This window comes from Apium graveolens, chromosome 7, assembly GCF_009905375.1.
Source record: "Apium graveolens cultivar Ventura chromosome 7, ASM990537v1, whole genome shotgun sequence".
NCBI classification, from domain to species: domain Eukaryota; kingdom Viridiplantae; phylum Streptophyta; class Magnoliopsida; order Apiales; family Apiaceae; genus Apium; species Apium graveolens.
Window position 1 is genome coordinate 119,005,680 of NC_133653.1, and position 21,822 is coordinate 119,027,501.

The 21,822-nt window shown below is 37.4% G+C and overlaps 1 protein-coding gene across 1 annotated transcript; it reads left to right on the top strand.

The window, feature by feature from the left end:
- Positions 1-962: 962 nt before the first annotated feature.
- On the top strand, positions 963-20,518 carry LOC141673998 (uncharacterized). The gene is made up of 3 exons (XM_074480726.1): positions 963-2,191; positions 11,960-12,041; positions 20,444-20,518. The coding sequence occupies exons 1-3, from the start codon at positions 963-965 to the stop codon at positions 20,516-20,518; spliced, it is 1,386 nt and encodes a 461-aa protein (XP_074336827.1).
- Positions 20,519-21,822: the final 1,304 nt, after the last annotated feature.

Here is a 21,822-nt window from a genome sequence, read left to right on the forward strand (position 1 = left end):
TCATCATGATGCCTTTCAGACTCATCAACGCCGGAGCCAACTACCAGAAAATGATGAACATAATTTTCAAGAGCCAGTTGGGGAGGAACATGGAATCTTATGTAGACGATATGATCTCCAAGTCACTCACCACCCCGGATCACATAAAAGACCTCAAGGAGTGCTTTGACAACCTAAGGAGGTACAACATGAAGCTGAACCCGGAGAAATGTGCGTTCGGGGTACCTTCAGGAAAATTCCTGGGATTCTTGGTCAGCGAAAGAGGAATAGAAGCAAACCCAGAGAAGATCACCGCCATCATGGAAATGAAGATACCCCAAACACAGAGGGACATCCAGAAGTTGGCAGGATGCCTAGCAGCCCTGCGAAGATTTATCCCGAAACCAGCGGAGAGATGTCTCCCATTCTTCGAGTTGCTGAAAGGGGCCCGGAACAAGAAGTTAGTGGAATGGACACCAGAATGTCATACAACGTTTGAGGCAATCAAGAGGCACCTGATGGACCCCCCGGTGCTCTCCAAAGCCAAGCCCGGAGAACCTCTGTCTCTCTACATCGCTGCCGGCCCCAAAGCCGTCTCCTCGGCACTGGTCCGGGAGGAAGGAGGAACGCAGAGCCCCATCTAATATGTCAGCCAAGTCCTCAAGGATGCCGAGACTCGGTACCCAAACTTGGAAAAGTTTGCCTTGGCCCTCGTGCACTCCAGCAGGAAGCTGAGGCAATACTTCCAAGGCCGAGAGATCAGAGTGGTCACGGACCAGCAACCCAGGAAGGTCATTCACAAGCCAGATGCCTCTGGAAGGTTAGTTAACTGGGCCATTGAACGAAGTCAATTCAACATCAAATTCGTGCCACGAACGGCAATAAAGGCTCAGGCCTTAGCCGAATTTGTGATGGAATGCACCTTCCCGGAACTTAATCAACCTTTACCCCAAGAGATATCCCCGGAGAGAACCAACTCGGGGATGGATTCCTGGAAGCTCTATGTCGACGGATCATCCACGGCCGAAAGGTCTGGAGCGGGCCTCATCCTTATTAGCCCGAAGGGCTTTACCATTCAACAGGCAATAACTTTCGCTTTCAAGGCAACGAATAATCAGGCTGAATATGAAGCACTCATTGTCGGGCTCAAGTTGGCAAAATCTCTTGGTATCTCAAGAATGACCATCCACAGTGATTCTCAGATCGTGGTCAAGCAAACCACCGGAGAATATATCGCGAAAGATCCAACACTGGCACAGTACCAGGCAATGGTACGGAGGATCTTGGAAGCCACTCCCGACATCACCATACTTCAGATCAACAGAGAAGAGAACTCCACAGCGGATGAGCTGTCCAAGCTCATGCAGAATTCCTCCGACCTCGTTAGTTCAGTATACTTCGAAGAACTTAAAGTACCCAGCATAGAGCGAGCTGAGGTCCTGTGCATCGGGAGCCCAGACAATTGGATGACTCCTTACATAGCTTACTTAAGAGATGGGACACTCCCGGAAGACCAGAACAAGGCCAGATATTTGAAGCACAAAGCTGCTCGTTTCTTCCTGGAAGAGGGTCAGCTATACAGAAGAACCTTTTCCGCACCTACCTTGAAATGTGTAGACCCTGAGGAGGCCAATTATTGCCTCCGGGAGGTTTATGAAGGCATCTGCGGAGACCACCTGGCAGCCAAAGCTCTAGCTTACAAAATCATCAGGCAAGGGTACTACTGGCCCACGATACACTCCGACTCCATCGCTTACGTCCAGAAGTGCCCCCAGTGCCAGAAATTCAGCAATGTTCCCAGACAAAGCCCGAGCCTGCCAGCATCAGTGTTATCTCCTATCCTGTTCGCTGTATGGGGCATAGATATCATGGGCCCTTTCCCCCGAGCAAAAGGCGACCTCCGCTACGTCCTGGTAGCCATTGATTACATGACAAAGTGGGCAGAAGCTAAAGCCATGAGGACAATCAACCAACAGGATTGTATCAAGTTCATGGATGCGATCGTCATGAGGTTCGGGATCCCTGTAGTCCTCATCTCCGACAATGGCCCACAGTTCGTCGGGTCTGAATTTGAAGCATATCTGAAAGAGCTCGGAATCAAACACAAAAGAGCGTCGGTTGCACACCCTCAGGGAAATGGACAGGTCGAAGTAACCAACAGAACCATACTTCGGGGTCTGGAAAAGAGACTAGAAGAAACCAAGAAAACTTGGTCTGACGAGCTCCCAAAAGTCTTTGGTCCTACATGTTGGATTTTTAATCGCAGCGGGGCGTGGAAAAACACTTTTACACACACAAAATCCAAATAAAAGCATATAAATCGTGAATAAAAATTCGAGGGATCGAATCTAACCTTTTAAAATAATTCGGAGACAATGATCAGAGATCCTTAGCAGTTGCTCCTCAAGTGTGAAGCACTCCACCGGTATCCACCAAGAAAACGACTTTTAGGAGGAGGAGGAGGTGGAGAGAATTTGGTTTTCTGAAACTTTTGGGTTTCTCGGGTTCAAATAAAATAGGGTCTATAATAGTGTATTTATAGGCAAAATTTTCAGCTGAAATTTTCCCATAAATATTATTATTATTATCCCATTTATTATTCTCATTAATAATTAAAACACCTTTTAATTATTAATCCTTTTTCTAAATACTTTAGAAATAATTCTCTCTCTTGATTTAATTTTCAAAAATTAAATCCTTTAATTAATAATATTAAGAACTTTTCTTAATTAATTTATAATCAATTAAATCTCATTTAATTAATTATTAAATTTGCCAATTAATTATTTATTTCACAAATAAATAATTATTAGCCATTATTAATTAATTCCTCCACCAATAAATCATTCTCTTTTTATGGTGTGACCCTGTAGGTTCAATATTAAGCCGGTAGTAGAAATAAATAATAATAAAACTATTTTATCATTATTTATATAAATTCTCTAATTTATTAAATATGATTAATTAATTAATCACATTTATTCTACATCGTGAGTGATGCTTTTCAACATATCGCGACTATCCGGATAATATGAATTCACTGCTTAGAATACCAAGAACCTGTCAGTGAATAGTTACCGTACAATAAACTCCTTCTACCCTACAATGTCCCGATTAAATACAAGGCATGGATCTCGTGTCAAGCCTATCTAATTCAATCACTTTGCTTACCATTTACTATGCGTAGTTCTATGCAAATTAGAAACTCCTTTCTAACTTCATTTACTCTGGCCAGAGATTCCTGAACTAGCATAAGTGGATCAGCCTTGAACATTCGCTTCCTTCACTGGAAGGGGTAGATCCTTTATTGATCATACACTATCTTCGTGTACAAATTCCTATACCAGAAGAGCCCTAATAATTGTCCCTGGAGACTAAGAACTAAACCAAAACATAGTTCAGTGTACACAAGATGACTATGATGACCTCAAGTCTAAGGATACTTGTACAACTATCACTAAGCGAACAACTGTTGACACGTGAGTGAACTCCATCAGTTGTTCAGCTGGGCGAGTCATGTTCAGTGAACTTATTCCATAATAAGCACCTACATACTAGCTATAGTGTCACCACACAAATGTCTATGAGAACAGACATCCTTCATAATGAAGCAAGCATAGTATGTACCGATCTTTGCAGATTATTAATTACCAGTTAGTAATCCTATGACCAGGAACCATTTAAGTTTAGAGTTATCATCTTTTTAGGTCTCACTATTATGATCTCATCATAATCCATAAAAAGCTTTACTCTAAACTATGGTATATCTTATTTAAACACTTAAATAAATAAAGCCCGTAATAAAAACAAAACAAGTCTTTATTAATATCAATGAAATCAAAACAGATTACATAAAAGTTATTCCTAAATCCTAATACACGATTGGACTTAGGACATATTCCTTTCAATCTCCCACTTGTACTAAAGCCAATCACTCTGGTATCTAATACCCATCTCATCTTTATGACGATCAAAGTGACTTTCAAAAAGTAGCTTTGTGAGTGGGTCTGCTATGTTGTTATGTGTGTCAACTCTAATTCAATACAATACAAGAAATGTTACCGCGCTCCCACTAACCCTTTTGTAGACGCATGGTTCATCTACGTTTTTGATAAAATCAAACTCTTTGATTATCTCATCAAAACGAATGTTCCATCTTTCGAGAAGCTTGCTTTAAACCACATTAATCGCAAGCAAAATCCGAACTGATTTTAACAGGGCTTCATGTAAAAAGTTTCATCAAAGTCAATCCATTGCCTTTGTTTGAATCCTTTTCCCAAAAGCCTGGCCTTATAGGTCTCCACCTAGCTATCTGTTATAATCTATCTTTTGTATACCGTATACATAGATTCCATTCTGGATTTCATGGCACTATGCCATTTCTCTGAGTCAACACTACTCATAGCCTCATTATAGGTTACAGGGTCGTCATCATCAAATGATTGACAACTCATTGTCATTCTCAATGACAAGGCCATAATACCTCTCAGGTTGGCGAGACACTCTCCCTGATCTATGAATGGGCTATTCCACAAAAGGTTGTTCAGTCAGAACAGGTGTTTCCACTTGATCCGTAGTAGTTTGTGCTTCTTGAACTTCATCAAGTTCAATTTTGCTCCCATTGTTTCCTTCAAGGATAAACTCCTTTTCCAAGAAGGTAGCTTGTCTGGAGACAAACACCCGATGATCGGTGCAAAAGTAATACCCTAAAGTTTCTTTAGGATATCCCACAAAACTACATTTTACGGATCGATATTCCAGCTTATCTGGGTCAACTTACTTGACATAAGCTGGACATCCCCAAATCTTAACGTGTTTAAGACTCAGTTTCCTTTCTTTCCATATCTCATACGGAGTTTGAGGAACAGATTTGGAAGGCACCATATTCAGTAAATATGCTGAGGTTTCCAATGCATAACCCCATAGGAATACTGGAAGATTTGCATAGCTCATCATGGACCGAACTATGTCTAACAAAGTTCGATTTCTCCTTTCAGATACCAATATGGAGGAGTCCAATGGGAGACTATACCATTTACTTAGAGATAATCTAGAAACACTCCATTAAAGTATTTACCACCTCGATCTGATCGAAGAGTTATGATACTATGTTTGGTTGTTTCTCCACTTCATACTTATATTCTTTGAACTTTTTAAAGGCCTCAGACTTGTGTTTCATCAAACACATATCCGAATCTAGATCTATCATCTATGAAAGTAATGAAGTATGAAAACCCACCCATGGCTTGCTTAGACATTGGTCCACATACATCTGTGTGTACCATTCCTAGCAAATTTGCAGCCCTCTCTCCATGTCTACTAAATGGAGACTGCAATGCCACTATAAAGTGAGATTTTCATCATCCCTTTTCTTTTACTAGTTTGTTCAATCTGAAATAAATTATGTCACATACATACAGACCATTATTTAAAGCACCACGTCCATAAAGAATATTATCTCTAAGAATAGAACATTCATTATTCTCAATAATAAATGAAAATCCATCCAAGTCTAACTTGGGTATAATATTCCTCACAATTGAGGGAACAAAATAACAATTATTTCAAACAATAGTCTTGCCCGTAGGCATATGTAAATGAAATGATTCTACATCTTCAGCAGCAACTCTTGCTCCATTTCCCATCAGTAGAATCACCTCCTCTTACTCAAGAGTCCTACTTCTCCTTGGTCCCTGCAACAATTGCAGATATGAGAACCACAGGCGGTATCGAATACCCAAGTAGAAATGACATATTCAATTTTATCATGAACATACCTGAATCAGAAGCGGTAGTCTCACTACTCTTCTTCTTCAATTCTGCAAGGTAAACCTTGCAGTTCCTCTTCCAGTGCCCCACCTTGTTACAGTGAAAGCAAACAACTTTGCTCTCGGGGTCTTCAGCTTTTGGTGGAACCGGCGTTTTCTCACCTACTTTCTTCTTCTTGGAAGAGTTCCTCTTCCTTTTCTTAGGATTGGAACCTTCACCAATTAGAAGAACAGAACTCTTCTTAGGGGGAAAATTCGATTCCGCAGTCTTCAACATGTTGTGGAGTTCAGGCAGGCTGACATCCAACTTATTTATGTGAAAGTTCACAACAAACTGCGAGAACGAACTCGGAAGCGATTGCAAGACCAAGTCTTGGCTCAGCTCCCCATCCATGGCAAAACCAAGTTGTCCAAGACGTTCAATCAAATTGATCATCTTAAGTACATGGTCATTCACAGATGATCCCTCAGACATCCTACAACCGAACAACTCCTTCGATATCTCATATCGAGCTGTCCTCCCCGCCACATCATACAACTCTTGTAGATGCATGAGGATAGTGTGAGCATCCATATGCTCATGTTGCTTCTGTAGCTCAATGTTCATGGAAGCTAGCATGATGCATTGAACAACATTTGCATCATCTATCCACTTACGATACACAACATGTTCATCATTATACGCATCGCTAGCAGGTTCGGTAGGCTTAGGTGAGTCAATCACGTATTCCAGCTTCTCAATCCTGAGAACAATTCTCAAGTTTCGAAGCCAGTCAGGATAATTAGGACCAGTCAATTTGTGAGCATCCAGTATGCTCCTGAGTGATAGTGCAGAAGACATAACATACAAAGTAAATCTGTAAATGATAAACATATAACAACACTTAGCAAATATTCGATTTCATTTCAAAACACTATATGAATCGGGTCTTTATTCATAAGTGGCTTCCACTAGTTTTCCTAATTTATTCAACCCCCTACGTGAAAAATTAAGCATTCATAATGCTAGTGGTAATAGGGATCCTACATTCTATTACACGACCCCGGCTGTAGCACGAACCGCCATGCAATGTTCAATAGGAAGACAACTCTTGTCAATTACATCTCATGTTATTCCCTAATCAAACTTTAGCCTCTTGAATAATTGAGTCTCGGCTGTAGCACGACAAACTCAATATTCTAAGTCAAGTCAAACCCAACATTCCGTACAGTTGAATCAGTCCCCAAAGGCCCACGGCTGTAGCACGTACCGACCTTTAGATTCTTATTCAATGTACACATCTCTATGTAACAGACAAGTATTTCTTATTTCGAAATCAAAGCCCTCGGCTGTAGCACGAACCGACAATGATTCAAAAATAAGAACTACTTTTCTATCATGTTGGAAGGCTATGACCGACACAAGCCCGTTGTATCATTGGCCAATTACTACTTGATATTATTTAATTTTAGAGGGATTATATTACGTTACAATCATAATCATATTATAAAGAGATTCTTCCTTTTAAATTAAATATTTCAAATCAATAATCAGACGATTTCCAGATCGGGTGGAGCATTGTCAAGAGACATCACTTAATAACCCTTTCTTACAGATAGAAATATGTTGTTGACAGAATCATCCTTTCTCTCATATCGAAAATTCATATTCAATTACGTGTTTCACAAACACAAGAATCTCATGATTGTATTCATAATATTATTATTAAGGTTATGAAACAATTTCACTATACTAGGTTGTCTAACAAACGCCTTATGTTCATTCAAGTTCACCTAAATCTATCATCGCATGATAAACTAAGCATATATCACATATATAAACATGAATAAACATCAAGGTAGGCATGTTACATCATCTAGCACATTCGTCTAAGCATTATACATTTCTATGTATCACATGAAGCATTTAAAAGCAATTCAAACAGTCAAAAACAGCTTAAAAAACACTTCTGTTAGCTATAAACAGTTCGAAACAATTTTATTAAATATCATATAATATACCATTAGAAGCGTCTCGAAAATACGAATCCAACGACACCAAAATCACCCCATTCTGAGCTTCCACGCGCTTGCACGCGCCCCGAGAAGATGTCCCACGCGCCGCCACGCGCACACGCGCTGTCAGGCGCGTGTCAGACTTCCCCCCACGCGCGCCCACGCGCCCACGCGCCTCACGCGCCCCTGACCCCTATGCTGACGTCAGCATGACGTCATCTGATGACGTCAGCATGACGTCAGCATGACGTCACCAGCGCGTGTCTTCCACGCGCCGCGCGTGGCACGCTAGCGCGTGAACCCCACGCGCGCGTGGTCGACGCGCGGTCCTTTGCCTGTTTATCAGTCGTCGCCTTTTCTGATCACCCGCCTGAAATCTCTGCTTCTGTGTCTCCTTTTAATTCCGTGCAGCAGCAGACAAACATCCATACAGCAGATAACATATATACTTTTACAGCAGACAACAAAACAAACATATATATATATATATATATACTATATATACATATATTTACTTTTTTTTAATTACGAATTTTAATTACAATAACTTCAAAAATTCATAATAAAAAATCTATACATCCTAAAATTATGAAAAAAATACCCAGACGATCTACAACACTTGTAGAACCCAGATCAACATTCAAAATAATTCTGAGAAACGATTTCTCATCAGACAAAATTAATCCATAATATAACTTGTAAAAATCATAATTAATTCATACAAGCACATAAAATTCTGAAATTTTTACCACAGATCTATATGCATACAACCTATGCTCTAATACCATTGTTGGATTTTTAATCGCAGCGGGGTGTGGAAAAATACTTTTATACACAGAAAATCCAAATAAAAGCATATAATTCGTGAATAAAAATTCGAGGGATCGAATCTAACCTTTTAAAATAATTCGGAGACAACGATCAGAGATCCGTAGCAGTTGCTCCTCAAGTGTGAAGCACTCCACCGGTATCCACCAAGAAAACGACTTTTAGGAGGAGGAGGAGGTGGAGAGAATTTGGTTTTCTGAAACTTTTGGGTTTCTCGGGTTCAAATAAAATAGGGTCTATAATAGTGTATTTATAGGCAAAATTTTTAGCTGAAATTTTCCCATAAATATTATTATTATTATCCCATTTATTATTCTCATTAATAATTAAAACACCTTTTAATTATTAATCCTTTTTCTAAATACTTTAGAAATAATTCTCTCTCTTGATTTAATTTCCAAAAATTAAATCCTTTAATTAATAATATTAAGAATTTTTCTTAATTAATTTATAATCAATTAAATCTCATTTAATTAATTATTAAATTTGCCAATTAATTATTTATTTCACAAATAAATAATTATTAGCCATTATTAATTAATTCCTCCACCAATAAATCATTCTCTTTTTATGGTGTGACCCTGTAGGTTCAATATTAAGCCGGTAGTAGAAATAAATAATAATAAAACTATTTTATCATTATTTATATAAATTCTCTAATTTATTAAATATGATTAATTAATTAATCACATTTATTCTACATCGTGAGTGATGCTTTTCAACATATCGCGACTATCCGGATAATATGAATTCACTGCTTAGAATACCAAGAACCTGTCAGTGAATAGTTACCGTACAATAAACTCCTTCTACCCTACAATGTCCCGATTAAATACAAGACATGGATCTCGTGTCAAGCCTATCTAATTCAATCACTTTGCTTACCATTTACTATGCGTAATTCTATGCAAATTAGAAACTCCTTTCTAACTTCATTTACTCTGGCCAGAGATTCCTGAACTAGCATAAGTGGATCAGCCTTGAACATTCGCTTCCTTCACTGGAAGGGGTAGATCCTTTATTGATCATACACTATCTTCGTGTACAAATTCCTATACCCAGAAGAGCCCTAATAATTGTCCCTGGAGACTAAGAACTAAACCAAAGCATAGTTCAGTGTACACAAGATGACTATGATGACCTCAAGTCTAAGGATACTTGTACAACTATCACTAAGCGAACAACTGCTGACACGTGAGTGAACTCCATCAGTTGTTCAGCTGGGCGAGTCATGTTCAGTGAACTTATTCCATAATAAGCACCTACATACTAGCTATAGTGTCACCACACAAATGTCTATGAGAACAGACATCCTTCATAATGAAGCAAGCATAGTATGTACCGATCTTTGCGGATTATTAATTACCAGTTAGTAATCCTATGACCAGGAACCATTTAAGTTTAGAGTTATCATCTTTTTAGGTCTCACTATTATGATCTCATCATAATCCATAAAAAGCTTTACTCTAAACTATGGTATATCTTATTTAAACACTTAAATAGATAAAGCCCGTAATAAAAACAAAACAAGTCTTTATTAATATCAATGAAATCAAAACAGATTACATAAAAGTTATTCCTAAATCCTAATACACGATTGGACTTAGGACATATTCCTTTCACTACAGAACCACCCCCAGGGCGGGAACGAATGAGACCCCCTTCAAGCTTGCATACGGTACCGAAGCCCGCATTCCAATCGAAACCGGGTCCCCTTCCCATAGGGTCGTCAATTTTGACGAGATCTCAAACATTGAAGGGCTTAGGAACAACCTGGAACTCCTAGATGAGATAAGAGATGAAGCAGTAAGAATGATGGAAGGCTACAAAGAAAAGACAAGACTCTACTTTGAGAAGAAGGCTAGAATCAGAGAATATGAAGAAGGAGACCTGGTACTCCGACACACCGAGGCCTCAGACCCAACTAATTAGGGAAAGCTCCAGCCCAACTGGGAAGGCCCCTACAGGGTTAAAGAAGTACTCCGGCTAGGAACTTACAAGCTAAGCTACCTCGGGGGGACCTGTAATATCCCATATATTTTCAAATATTATTATTATTATTCGGAATTGTTTATGTGATTTTATGTGAATTTTTGGTGAATTATCTGAAAAGTAGAAAGATATCTGAATGTTTATATGTGACATTATTTGAATATTTGAATTTTTATATGTCCAAAATAAAATATAGATAATTGTGGTATTTTTCTGGTAATTTTTGGAGTGTTATATGATTTTATAATGATTTATGGATTATTAATTATTTTCAGAATAATTATAAAATTATTTTATAAAGCCGGGAATCTTCCAACTTCAACCGTTTTGCGTTTTTACAACCCGAAACTCTTCCGAAAACTCCTTCCTAACCTAATCTGGTAATTCCGGACATTTTCCGTGTTTTGACTTTTTCGATCCGGATTACGGTTTGACTCGTGCGCGGCCCGGCGCAATATTTTCGATACGATAGTTATTTCGGTAATCAATAAAAACCCGTAATCTCGAAAGACGGGATATTTTTACGTTATGTTCGTATATGGTGTTTTATAAAAAGCCCGGTTTTGATAATTATCCAATTCTGGTATTGAATTGTATCGTTTTTACAGTTACTTAGCGGCTAAGCAACTAATTTAACGATCCAAAATGATCCAGAACGATCCAATATTCCATAAATATAAATAGCCTATTTCTTATTTCGTTTATTTCGTTTATTCATTTGCAACCAGTTAAAATACCGTAAAAACAGAGAAAAACCCGAGAAACCGATACGTTTCCGAGAATCAAACACACGAACGAAGGCGTTATCGAACTCCGATTCGGGCGTGCAGCATATCAAAACGAAGCTCTCGAAATCTTCTTTCTGAATCAATCATCAGTTTCTGCCCAGAAATCACAGTAATTTTCTTATTTATTTATTTATATTCGAATTATTTGATAATTAAAATATGAATTTTTGTTCTTGATGTTGTTGATGTGATTTGATGCTAGAATCATGTAGATAATTTCTTCCTGGTCATTTTGATATATTATACGTTGAATTTGGAGTTCAATAACATGTAGAAAAGTGATTTTGATTCTCGTATTATGAATTTAGGGTTTATATTCAAGAATATTTTCAATTAGAAATTAGGCGTTTCTTTGTTAGGGGTTATGAGTTGAAATTGATTACATGGTTAAGTAGATCGTTGTGCAACGAATCGAATGGTACCACTGAAATTAACGAACGATAACCGGAAGGCCCTCATCGGAAAATTAGTCATGGCGGCGTCGGAAGTTTTGATTAAATTTCCCGGTTAAAATCGTTAATTTTTGAAGATTTTAGTCTTGCAGATGCGTTCCTGGAAGCAAGAACAACGTTTCCTGTTAATTTGGTGATTATCTGAGTGGTTTTGCAGGTGGCCGGAAAAGCTCCAGTCGCCGTTAATGGCGACTGGCCGGCGGCGACGGCGGAACGACGGGGAAGACGGTGAAATTACCGTTTGCACCCCCCTCGTTTCCAAAGTCTGCAGAAATTGGATTTTTGTTTTAAAATTTTTCAAAAATTAGATTTCTGTTTATAATTATTTTTATAAAATTGTTTTAATTATGTTAAATTCCAAAAATCATTATTTTTAATTCTGAAAATTTATTTTAATTCAAAAATAAATCCAAATTATTTAATTAATTAATTTTAGTTGATAATTAATTATTTAATTAGTCAATTAATGTAAATATTAATTGATTAATTAATTTAATTAGTTATTAATTAATTTTAATTGATTATTTAATTAGATTTAATTATTTAAAATTGATTTAAAAATTCTGAAAAATAGTTTCGAGCTTTAAGATATTATTTTAAATTATTTTCCAGGCTCGATAAATCTTATAAAATTATTTTAGGGTGTTTGAGCCCTATTATTTAATTATTAAATGATTTGGAGACCCGTTTTATTCCGAAAAATGTTCAAAAATTCATAATAAATCAACCGTTTGTCCGTTGAATACGAAACGAACGCGTACAAACTCAGAAAAATATTGCGCTTTCAATAAAAATACTTTTGAGACCTAATTTCTTTTATATTGTAATGTCATTTAATTTGTATATCAGTTTGAGTCGGTATTTGATCGATAAATGCTAATATTGACCTGATTTTCATTCTGAGCACACTGAGACGTATCTTTTAATGATCTGAATTATGTATTGCATGAGTTATGAGATTTCGTGTTATACAAATGTCATGATTATGTGTTATGTGATAAGTATGCTATTTGTTTACAGTTTAATATGCCATGCTTAGTTATAAATGGTCGGGGAGATGTCAAGACGTAGAGTTACGTCGATTGAGTTTATTTCTGTCAATTAAGATAGTCTTTTTGTTTATAGAATCGAGTAGCAAGGAGTACAGTCAAGTGTTAGACGAAGATAGTAGCCAGCAGTTAGAAGCAGAGTTAAAGTAAGATGTTATTGAGCATACCAGGCAAGTACCCCTAACTTCACTTATCGTTCAAGTGACGTTCATTTCTAATCATATTATACAAGTACCTATATCTTTATTTATCATTCAATTGATATTGACTCTGAACTTTATTCTTTCAATATCCATACTATTCTAAGTTCAGAATAGTTAAACGTTTTATGTTTCGCTATGAATTACTCTATACGGCAAAGCTTTGAATTGAGATTAGCGAATAACTAATTGTTCTGGTTATTTTGCCATTGGTTGTTGAGAAAACTCCGGATCATGAGAAATGGGGAGTTATGTGGTTAAGGATGTCATTTGATTCGACTCCTTTGGCGGAAAATTGTTTTTATGGGTTGGATGGTTGCGTAAGAGGCCGTGGCGGCGGTCCAGTGTGAGCTATGTGTTATACAGGATATAACACCTTGCTAGGCCAATATGTGCCTTGGGTACCTTTTGTTTAGTTGGATATGCTTCGGCATACCGGTATTGCTCCGCGGCTGATCACCGGAGGCAACACACCGTCGTTCAAGGATTCCAGTCCCAAAACATAATATATTGCAAATGTTGTTTATTATCAAATTTTTATCAGTTTTGATACTGTTCAGTTAGCTTAGTTGGTTTTGTTCATCAGATATACTGTTGTTATTCCAAATCATAAGCTATTTATTACTTGCTGAGCACTTCGTTCGCTCATACTTGTTTCATATCTTGATTTTTTCAGCTAGGCCAGAGCAAGCTTAAGTTCCAGGTCTGACCAGAGGTTTTGTGCTTGTAAATAGTTGGTGTGTTTCCAGGTAGACAGTTTGGGACGCTTAATTAGTCTAGAGGTTTGTAATAAAATTTGAATAAGTTGTAAAACTAATTAGACTATGGTCTGTAATAACAGTTGGTTTGTATTAGTGCCTGTTCCATACTATAACCTGTGATCGATCCAGTGTAGGTAAAAGGGGTCGTATTTATTATATTATTCCGCTGTGATTATTTTATTTTGGTTTATTGGCGAGTGACCCCCAAATCTAGACCCCGGGTTTGGAGGGCGTCACAGGTTGGTATCAGAGCTACAGGTTATGGTCACTGAAACAGGCTTAGGATTTTCATAGATGAGTCATAGGAAGATCACATAATATAGGCGCGTGTAGTTTAGCTTTTATAGGATTAAATTTAGGTTATTGGGTTAAGTTGTGATTAAATTGTTTAGGTTTCCTGTTTTGTGTTTAGCTTTAGGCCCTGTGTCATTGCCGCTATTTTGTTGATTTAGTTAAGATTTCGAGCAAGGATTTAAAAGGGTTGGATAATTCGGAGTAATTTTCTTTGTGTTATTATTCTTGAGATAATAAGCAGGATTATGTGATAATCATGTCGCTTGTGTTAATATGGTAGCAAGTTTATGATATTCATGGAAGAGATATTGTTTGCGAATTTTGATATGCTAAGGAATTGCTACATATTTGACACAGTGCTTGACAGATTATTATATATATTGCTTGTTTCTTACCAGAATAATGGCACCAAAGAGAAGGAATAATTCAGGAGAGGGTAGTACCGAGAGCCATACAGATCCAGCGATTATCCAGATGTTGGGACTGATGCAGCAGCAGATGTTACATCTTATGCAGCAGCAACAGCAACAGCAGCAGCGAGCAGCACCACCTACAGTGACTTTTAAGCAGTTTCAAGCAGTGAAGCCACCTGAGTTCAAGGGAAGTGCTGATCCTGTGGAAGCCAGTGCATGGCTTAAGGAAATGGAAAAGGCTTTTGAATTGGTCGGAGCAGGAGCTGAGCAGAAGACCAAGTTTGCAAGTTACTTTCTGAAGGGTGAGGCGAACTATTGGTGGGAATCCGCGCGAGCATTGGAAGGAGGTGAGTTTATAACTTGGGAGAGATTCACAGAGCTGTTTCTAGAGAAGTATTTTCCGAGGTATATGAAGAATCAAATGGAGATCCAATTCTTGAACTTGACCCAGGGAGATCTTACTGTAGCTGAGTACGAAGCTAAGTTTACTGAATTAGCGAGGTTCGTGCCAGACCAGGTTGACACGGATGAAAAGAAAGCAAGAAGGTTTGAACAGGGATTGAGATTTTGGATTCAGAATAGGGTGGCCATGTTTGAATTGACTTCATATGTGGCAGTAGTGCAGAAAGCGATGGTGATTGAAAGTAAGAGTGATATGTATCAGAAAGGGAAGGATGGGAAGAAAAGGAAAATAGAAACCTCAGGAGGAGGCCAACAACAAGGTAACTTCCAGGGCCGTTTCAATAAAAGGCCAGAGTTTCAGAATAATAAGAGTGTGGGATTTAAGAAACCACAGCCAGGAAATGGGAACCGTTTTCAGAATTCAAATCAGCAGAGATCCAATCGTCCACCTGCGTCAGAGTGCAAATTTTGTGGTAGAAGGCATTTTGGGATTTGTAAGGCTAATGTGTTGTGTTATAAGTGCAATCAGAAGGGACACTATTCTAATGAGTGTCGAAGTCAGACTACAGCTCAAAGATCAGGGACAGTGTGCTTTAAATGTGGAAAGATGGGGCATATTGCCAGGGACTGCCAGACAACTGAACCAACTGCTAATGTGCCAAGGATTGAAGGACCACCAGCAAAGAACCAGCCAAAGGCTAGGACATTCAATATGACTATGAAGGATGCTGTTCAGAGTTCAGACGTGGTGGCAGGTACGCTTCCAGTCAACTCCATAGATGTTAAAGTTTTATTTAATTCTGGAGCTACAAGATCATTTATTTCTCAAAGTTTTGTCGATAAACTGCATTGCGAAGTTAAGTTGTTAGAACAAGCATTAATGATAGAGTTAGCTAATAAGGACCAAGTTTTTGTCGACCGAGTGTGCCCGAGGTGCGATATTGAAATAGGAGGACATCATTTTTATGCCAACTTGATACCTTTTAAGTTGGGAGAATTTGATGTTATTTTAGGAATGGATTGGTTGTCAGAAAATAACGCTCAGATTGATTGTAAGAATAGGAAAGTGAGACTTCAGACCTTGGGAAGTAAGAAGAAGGTAATATTTCGAGGAAATAGGCAAGAGAAGAAGTTCTTAGCGATCGCTCAAGTGAAAAAGTTATTGCGTCAGAATTGTGAAGCATATTTGGCCCATGTGGTAGACACCAGTAAAGAAGTTCCAGCACTAGAAGCGATTCCAGTTGTCAACGAATTTTCAGATGTTTTCCCAGATGATCTACCAGGATTACCTCCCGACAGAGAAATTGAATTTGCGATTGATCTAGCACCCGGAACAGAACCAGTTTCTAAAGCTCCGTACCGAATGGCACCAGTGGAGATGAAAGAATTGTCAACTCAGCTGCAAGATCTTTTGGAGAAAGGAGTGATAAGACCCAGTGTATCCCCATGGGGCGCACCAGTACTGTTTGTCAAAAAGAAGGATGGGAGTATGCGGTTGTGTATTGACTATCGAGAACTGAATAAGCTAACCATTAAGAACAAGTATCCGTTACCAAGGATCGATGATTTGTTTGACCAATTGAGAGGCGCTGTATGGTTTTCTAAGATTGATTTAAGATCCGGATATCATCAACTAAAGATCAAGCCCGAAGACATTTCGAAGACCGCATTTAGAACCAGATATGGGCATTATGAGTTTCTAGTGATGGCATTTGGATTAACCAACGCACCAGCAGCTTTCATGGATCTAATGAATCGAGTATTTAAGAAGTATTTGGATAAATTCGTGATCGTGTTTATAGAAGACATCTTGATCTATTCCAAAACAGAAGAGGAGCATGTAGAGCATTTGAGGATAGTTCTGGAGATACTGCGACATGAGAAGTTATACGCAAAGTTTTCCAAGTGTGAATTTTGGTTAAAAGAAGTACGATTTCTTGGGCACGTGATTAGCAATAAAGGAGTGGAAGTGGATCCAGCAAAGATTGAAGCCATAATCAACTGGGAGAGGCCAAAAACACCAACGGAAGTAAGAAGTTTCATGGGATTGGCAGGTTACTACAGAAGATTTGTGCAAGATTTTGCAAAGATAGCTACGCCATTGACAAAGCTCACCAGGAAGAATCAGAAATTTGAATGGGATGAGAAATGCGAAGAAAGTTTCCAGGAATTAAAGAATAGATTAGTATCTTCTCCAGTGCTAGTCTTGCCAGATGAACAAGGAAATTTTGTGATTTACAGTGATGCGTCGTACAAAGGATTAGGATGTGTTTTGATGCAGCATGACAAGGTGATAGCCTACGCTTCAAGATAATTGAAACCACACGAAGAGAAGTATCCAACGCATGATCTGGAATTGGCAGCTATAGTATTTGCATTAAAGATTTGGAGGCATTATCTTTATGGGGAAAAGTGCGAGATCTACACGGACCACAAGAGTTTAAAGTATATCTTCACCCAGAAGGAATTGAACATGAGACAGAGAAGATGGCTAGAATTGATCAAGGACTACGACTGTATTATCAACTATCATCCAGGCAAAACAAATGTGGTGGCCGACGCTCTGAGCAGAAAAGAAAGGTTAAACATGATAACTTCATCTGAGGAATTAATCAGGGAATTTGAGAAGCTGGAAATAGAGGTTAATATTCCAAGTATGTCTACAGAGGTATTGTGTGCAATGTCTTTTCAACCAGAATTATTAGAGAAAATAAGAAGATGTCAGGAAGAAGTAATGAGCCATGAACGAGACAGTTTGACAGGAGAAGAAATAGGGAGTCAAAAGGATGATAAAGGGATACTAAGATTTTCTTCCAGAATATGGATACCCAACATAGCCGAGCTGAAAGATGAAATTCTTCGAGACGCTCACAACTCCAGATACTCAATTCATCCCGGAAGTACGAAGATGTATAGAGATTTAAGAGAAAACTTTTGGTGGCCAAGCATGAAGAAAGAAATTGTAGAATGGGTAAGTAAGTGTTACACTTGTCAGCGAGTCAAAGCGGAACATCAAAGGCCCAGTGGACTGATACAACCATTGGACATTCCAGAATGGAAATGGGAGCATATCGTGATGGATTTTGTAGTTGGATTACCGAGGACCAGGGCGAATCATGATGCTATTTGGGTTATTATCGATAGATTGACGAAGTCGGTGCATTTTCTTCCTATCAATGAAAGATTCTCAATGGATAAATTGGTTCGGTTATATCTTAAGGAAATTGTGACCCGACACGGAGTTCCAGTATCCATAGTTTCAGACAGAGATCCTCGATTTAACTCAAGATTTTGGAGAAGTTTTCAAGATTGTCTCGGAACGAAGCTGAACATGAGTACCGCGTATCATCCGCAGACGGATGGTCAAAGTGAAAGGACGATTCAGACTATTGAAGATATGCTGAGGGTATGTGCACTAGATTTTGAAGGGAGTTGGGACGAGCATTTGCCATTAGTTGAATTCTCCTACAACAACAGCTATCATGCCAGCATTAGGATGCCGCCTTACGAAGCCTTATACGGGAGAAGATGCAGATCTCCAATATGTTGGGAAGAAGTTGGTGAGAGAAAGATTTTGGGTCCAGAATTGATCCAGCAGACAAAAGAGAAAATAGAACTCATTCGGAAAAGATTAACAGTAGCTCAAGACCGTCAACGTAAATATGCAGATCCTACCAGAAAAGATATGGAATTTGAAGTTGGTGAAGCAGTGCTATTAAAAGTTTCTCCTTGGAAAGGTCTATCAAGATTTGGGAAGAAAGGAAAGCTGAGTCCGCGTTATGTTGGTCCTTTTGAGATTTTGAAGCATGTGGGAAAGGTTGCTTATGAATTAGCGTTACCACCTCACATGCAACATATTCACAATGTGTTCCATGTGTCGATGTTGAAGCATTATTTGCCTGATTCGAACCATGTGATAGAATACGAGCCAATCGAGATCCAACCAGATTTATCTTTTGTAGAGCAACCAGTACAGATTTTAGATAAGAAAGAAAGAGTACTTAGGAATAAGTCTGTATCTTTAGTGCGAGTCTTGTGGAGGAATCCCAAGGTTGAAGAGTCGATTTGGGAATTGGAAAGCGAAATGCGATCCAAGTATCCTTATTTATTTTCCTAGGCTGATTCTGAGGACAGAATCCTGTTAAGGGGGGTAGATTGTAATATCCCATATATTTTCAAATATTATTATTATTATTCGGAATTGTTTATGTGATTTTATGTGAATTTTGGTGAATTATCTGAAAAGTAGAAAGATATCTGAATGTTTATATGTGACATTATTTGAATATTTGAATTTTTATATGTCCAGAATAAAATATAGATAATTGTGGTATTTTTCTGGTAATTTTTGGAGTGCTATATGATTTTATAATGATTTATGAATTATTAATTATTTTCAGAATAATTATAAAATTATTTTATAAAGCCGGGAATCTTCCAACTTCAACCGTTTTGCGTTTTTACAACCCGAAACTCTTCCGAAAACTCCTTCCTAACCTAATCTGGTAATTCCGGATATTTTCCGTGTTTTGACTTTTTCGATCCGGATTACGGTTTGACTCGTGCGCGGCCCGGCGCAATATTTTCGATACGATAGTTATTTCGGTAATCAATAAAAACCCGTAATCTCGAAAGACGGGATATTTTTACGTTATGTTCGTATATGGTGTTTTATAAAAAGCCCGGTTTTGATAATTATCCAATTCTGGTATTGAATTGTATCGTTTTTACAGTTACTTAGCGGCTAAGCAACTAATTTAACGATCCAAAATGATCCAGAACGATCCAATATTCCATAAATATAAATAGCCTATTTCTTATTTCGTTTATTTCGTTTATTCATTTGCAACCAGTTAAAATACCGTAAAAACAGAGAAAAACCCGAGAAACCGATACGTTTCCGAGAATCAAACACACGAACGAAGGCGTTATCGAACTCCGATTCGGGCGTGCAGCATATCAAAACGAAGCTCTCGAAATCTTCTTTCTGAATAAATCATCAGTTTCTGCCCAGAAATCACAGTAATTTTCTTATTTATTTATTTATATTCGAATTATTTGATAATTAAAATATGAATTTTTGTTCTTGATGTTGTTGATGTGATTTGATGCTAGAATCATGTAGATAATTTCTTCCTGGTCATTTTGATATATTATACGTTGAATTTGGAGTTCAATAACATGTAAAAAAGTGATTTTGATTCTCGGATTATGAATTTAGGGTTTATATTCAAGAATATTTTCAATTAGAAATTAGGCGTTTCTTTGTTAGGGGTTATGAGTTGAAATTGATTACATGGTTAAGTAGATCGTTGTGCAACGAATCGAATGGTACCACTGAAATTAACGAACGATAACCGAAAGGCCCTCATCGGAAAATTAGTCATGGCGGCGTCGGAAGTTTTGATTAAATTTCCCGGTTAAAATCGTTAATTTTTGAAGATTTTAGTCTTGCAGATGCGTTCCTGGAAGCAAGAACAACGTTTCCTGTTAATTTGGTGATTATCTGAGTGGTTTTGCAGGTGGCCGGAAAAGCTCCAGTCGCCGTTAATGGCGACTGGCCGGCGGCGACGGCGGAACGACGGGGAAGACGGTGAAATTACCGTTTGCACCCCCCTCGTTTCCAAAGTCTGCAGAAATTGGATTTTTGTTTTAAAATTTTTCAAAAATTAGATTTCTGTTTATAATTATTTTTATAAAATTGTTTTAATTATGTTAAATTCCAAAAATCATTATTTTTAATTCTGAAAATTTATTTTAATTCAAAAATAAATCCAAATTATTTAATTAATTAATTTTAGTTGATAATTAATTATTTAATTAGTCAATTAATGTAAATATTAATTGATTAATTAATTTAATTAGTTATTAATTAATTTTAATTGATTATTTAATTAGATTTAATTATTTAAAATTGATTTAAAAATTCTGAAAAATAGTTTCGAGCTTTAAGATATTATTTTAAATTATTTTCCAGGCTCGATAAATCTTATAAAATTATTTTAGGGTGTTTGAGCCCTATTATTTAATTATTAAATGATTTGGAGACCCGTTTTATTCCGAAAAATGTTCAAAAATTCATAATAAATCAACCGTTTGTCCGTTTAATACGAAACGAACGCGTACAAACTCAGAAAAATATTGCGCTTTCAATAAAAATACTTTTGAGACCTAATTTCTTTTATATTGTAATGTCATTTAATTTGTATATCAGTTTGAGTCGGTATTTGATCGATAAATGCTAATATTGACCTGATTTTCATTCTGAGCACACTGAGACGTATCTTTTAATGATCTGAATTATGTATTGCATGAGTTATGAGATTTCGTGTTATACAAATGTCATGATTATGTGTTATGTGATAAGTATGCTATTTGTTTACAGTTTAATATGCCATGCTTAGTTATAAATGGTCGGGGAGATGTCAAGACGTAGAGTTACGTCGATTGAGTTTATTTCTGTCAATTAAGATAGTCTTTTTGTTTATAGAATCGAGTAGCAAGGAGTACAGTCAAGTGTTAGACAAAGATAGTAGCCAGCAGTTAGAAGCAGAGTTAAAGTAAGATGTTATTGAGCATACCAGGCAAGTACCCCTAACTTCACTTATCGTTCAAGTGACGTTCATTTCTAATCATATTATACAAGTACCTATATCTTTATTTATCATTCAATTGATATTGACTCTGAACTTTATTCTTTCAATATCCATACTATTCTAAGTTCAGAATAGTTAAACGTTTTATGTTTCGCTATGAATTACTCTATACGGCAAAGCTTTGAATTGAGATTAGCGAATAACTAATTGTTCTGGTTATTTTGCCATTGGTTGTTGAGAAAACTCCGGACCATGAGAAATGGGGAGTTATGTGGTTAAGGATGTCATTTGATTCGACTCCTTTG

Excerpts from the sequence above, each read along its gene's own strand:
- LOC141673998 (XM_074480726.1), top strand. The coding sequence starts at position 963 with ATGGATTCCTGGAAGCTCTATGTCGACGGATCATCCACGGCCGAAAGG. Across the intron at positions 2,192-11,959 it reads GAAGAAACCAAGAAAACTTG|GTGGCCGGAAAAGCTCCAGT; the intron begins GTCTGACGAGCT and ends GTGGTTTTGCAG. Across the intron at positions 12,042-20,443 it reads GGGAAGACGGTGAAATTACC|GTGGCCGGAAAAGCTCCAGT; the intron begins GTTTGCACCCCC and ends GTGGTTTTGCAG.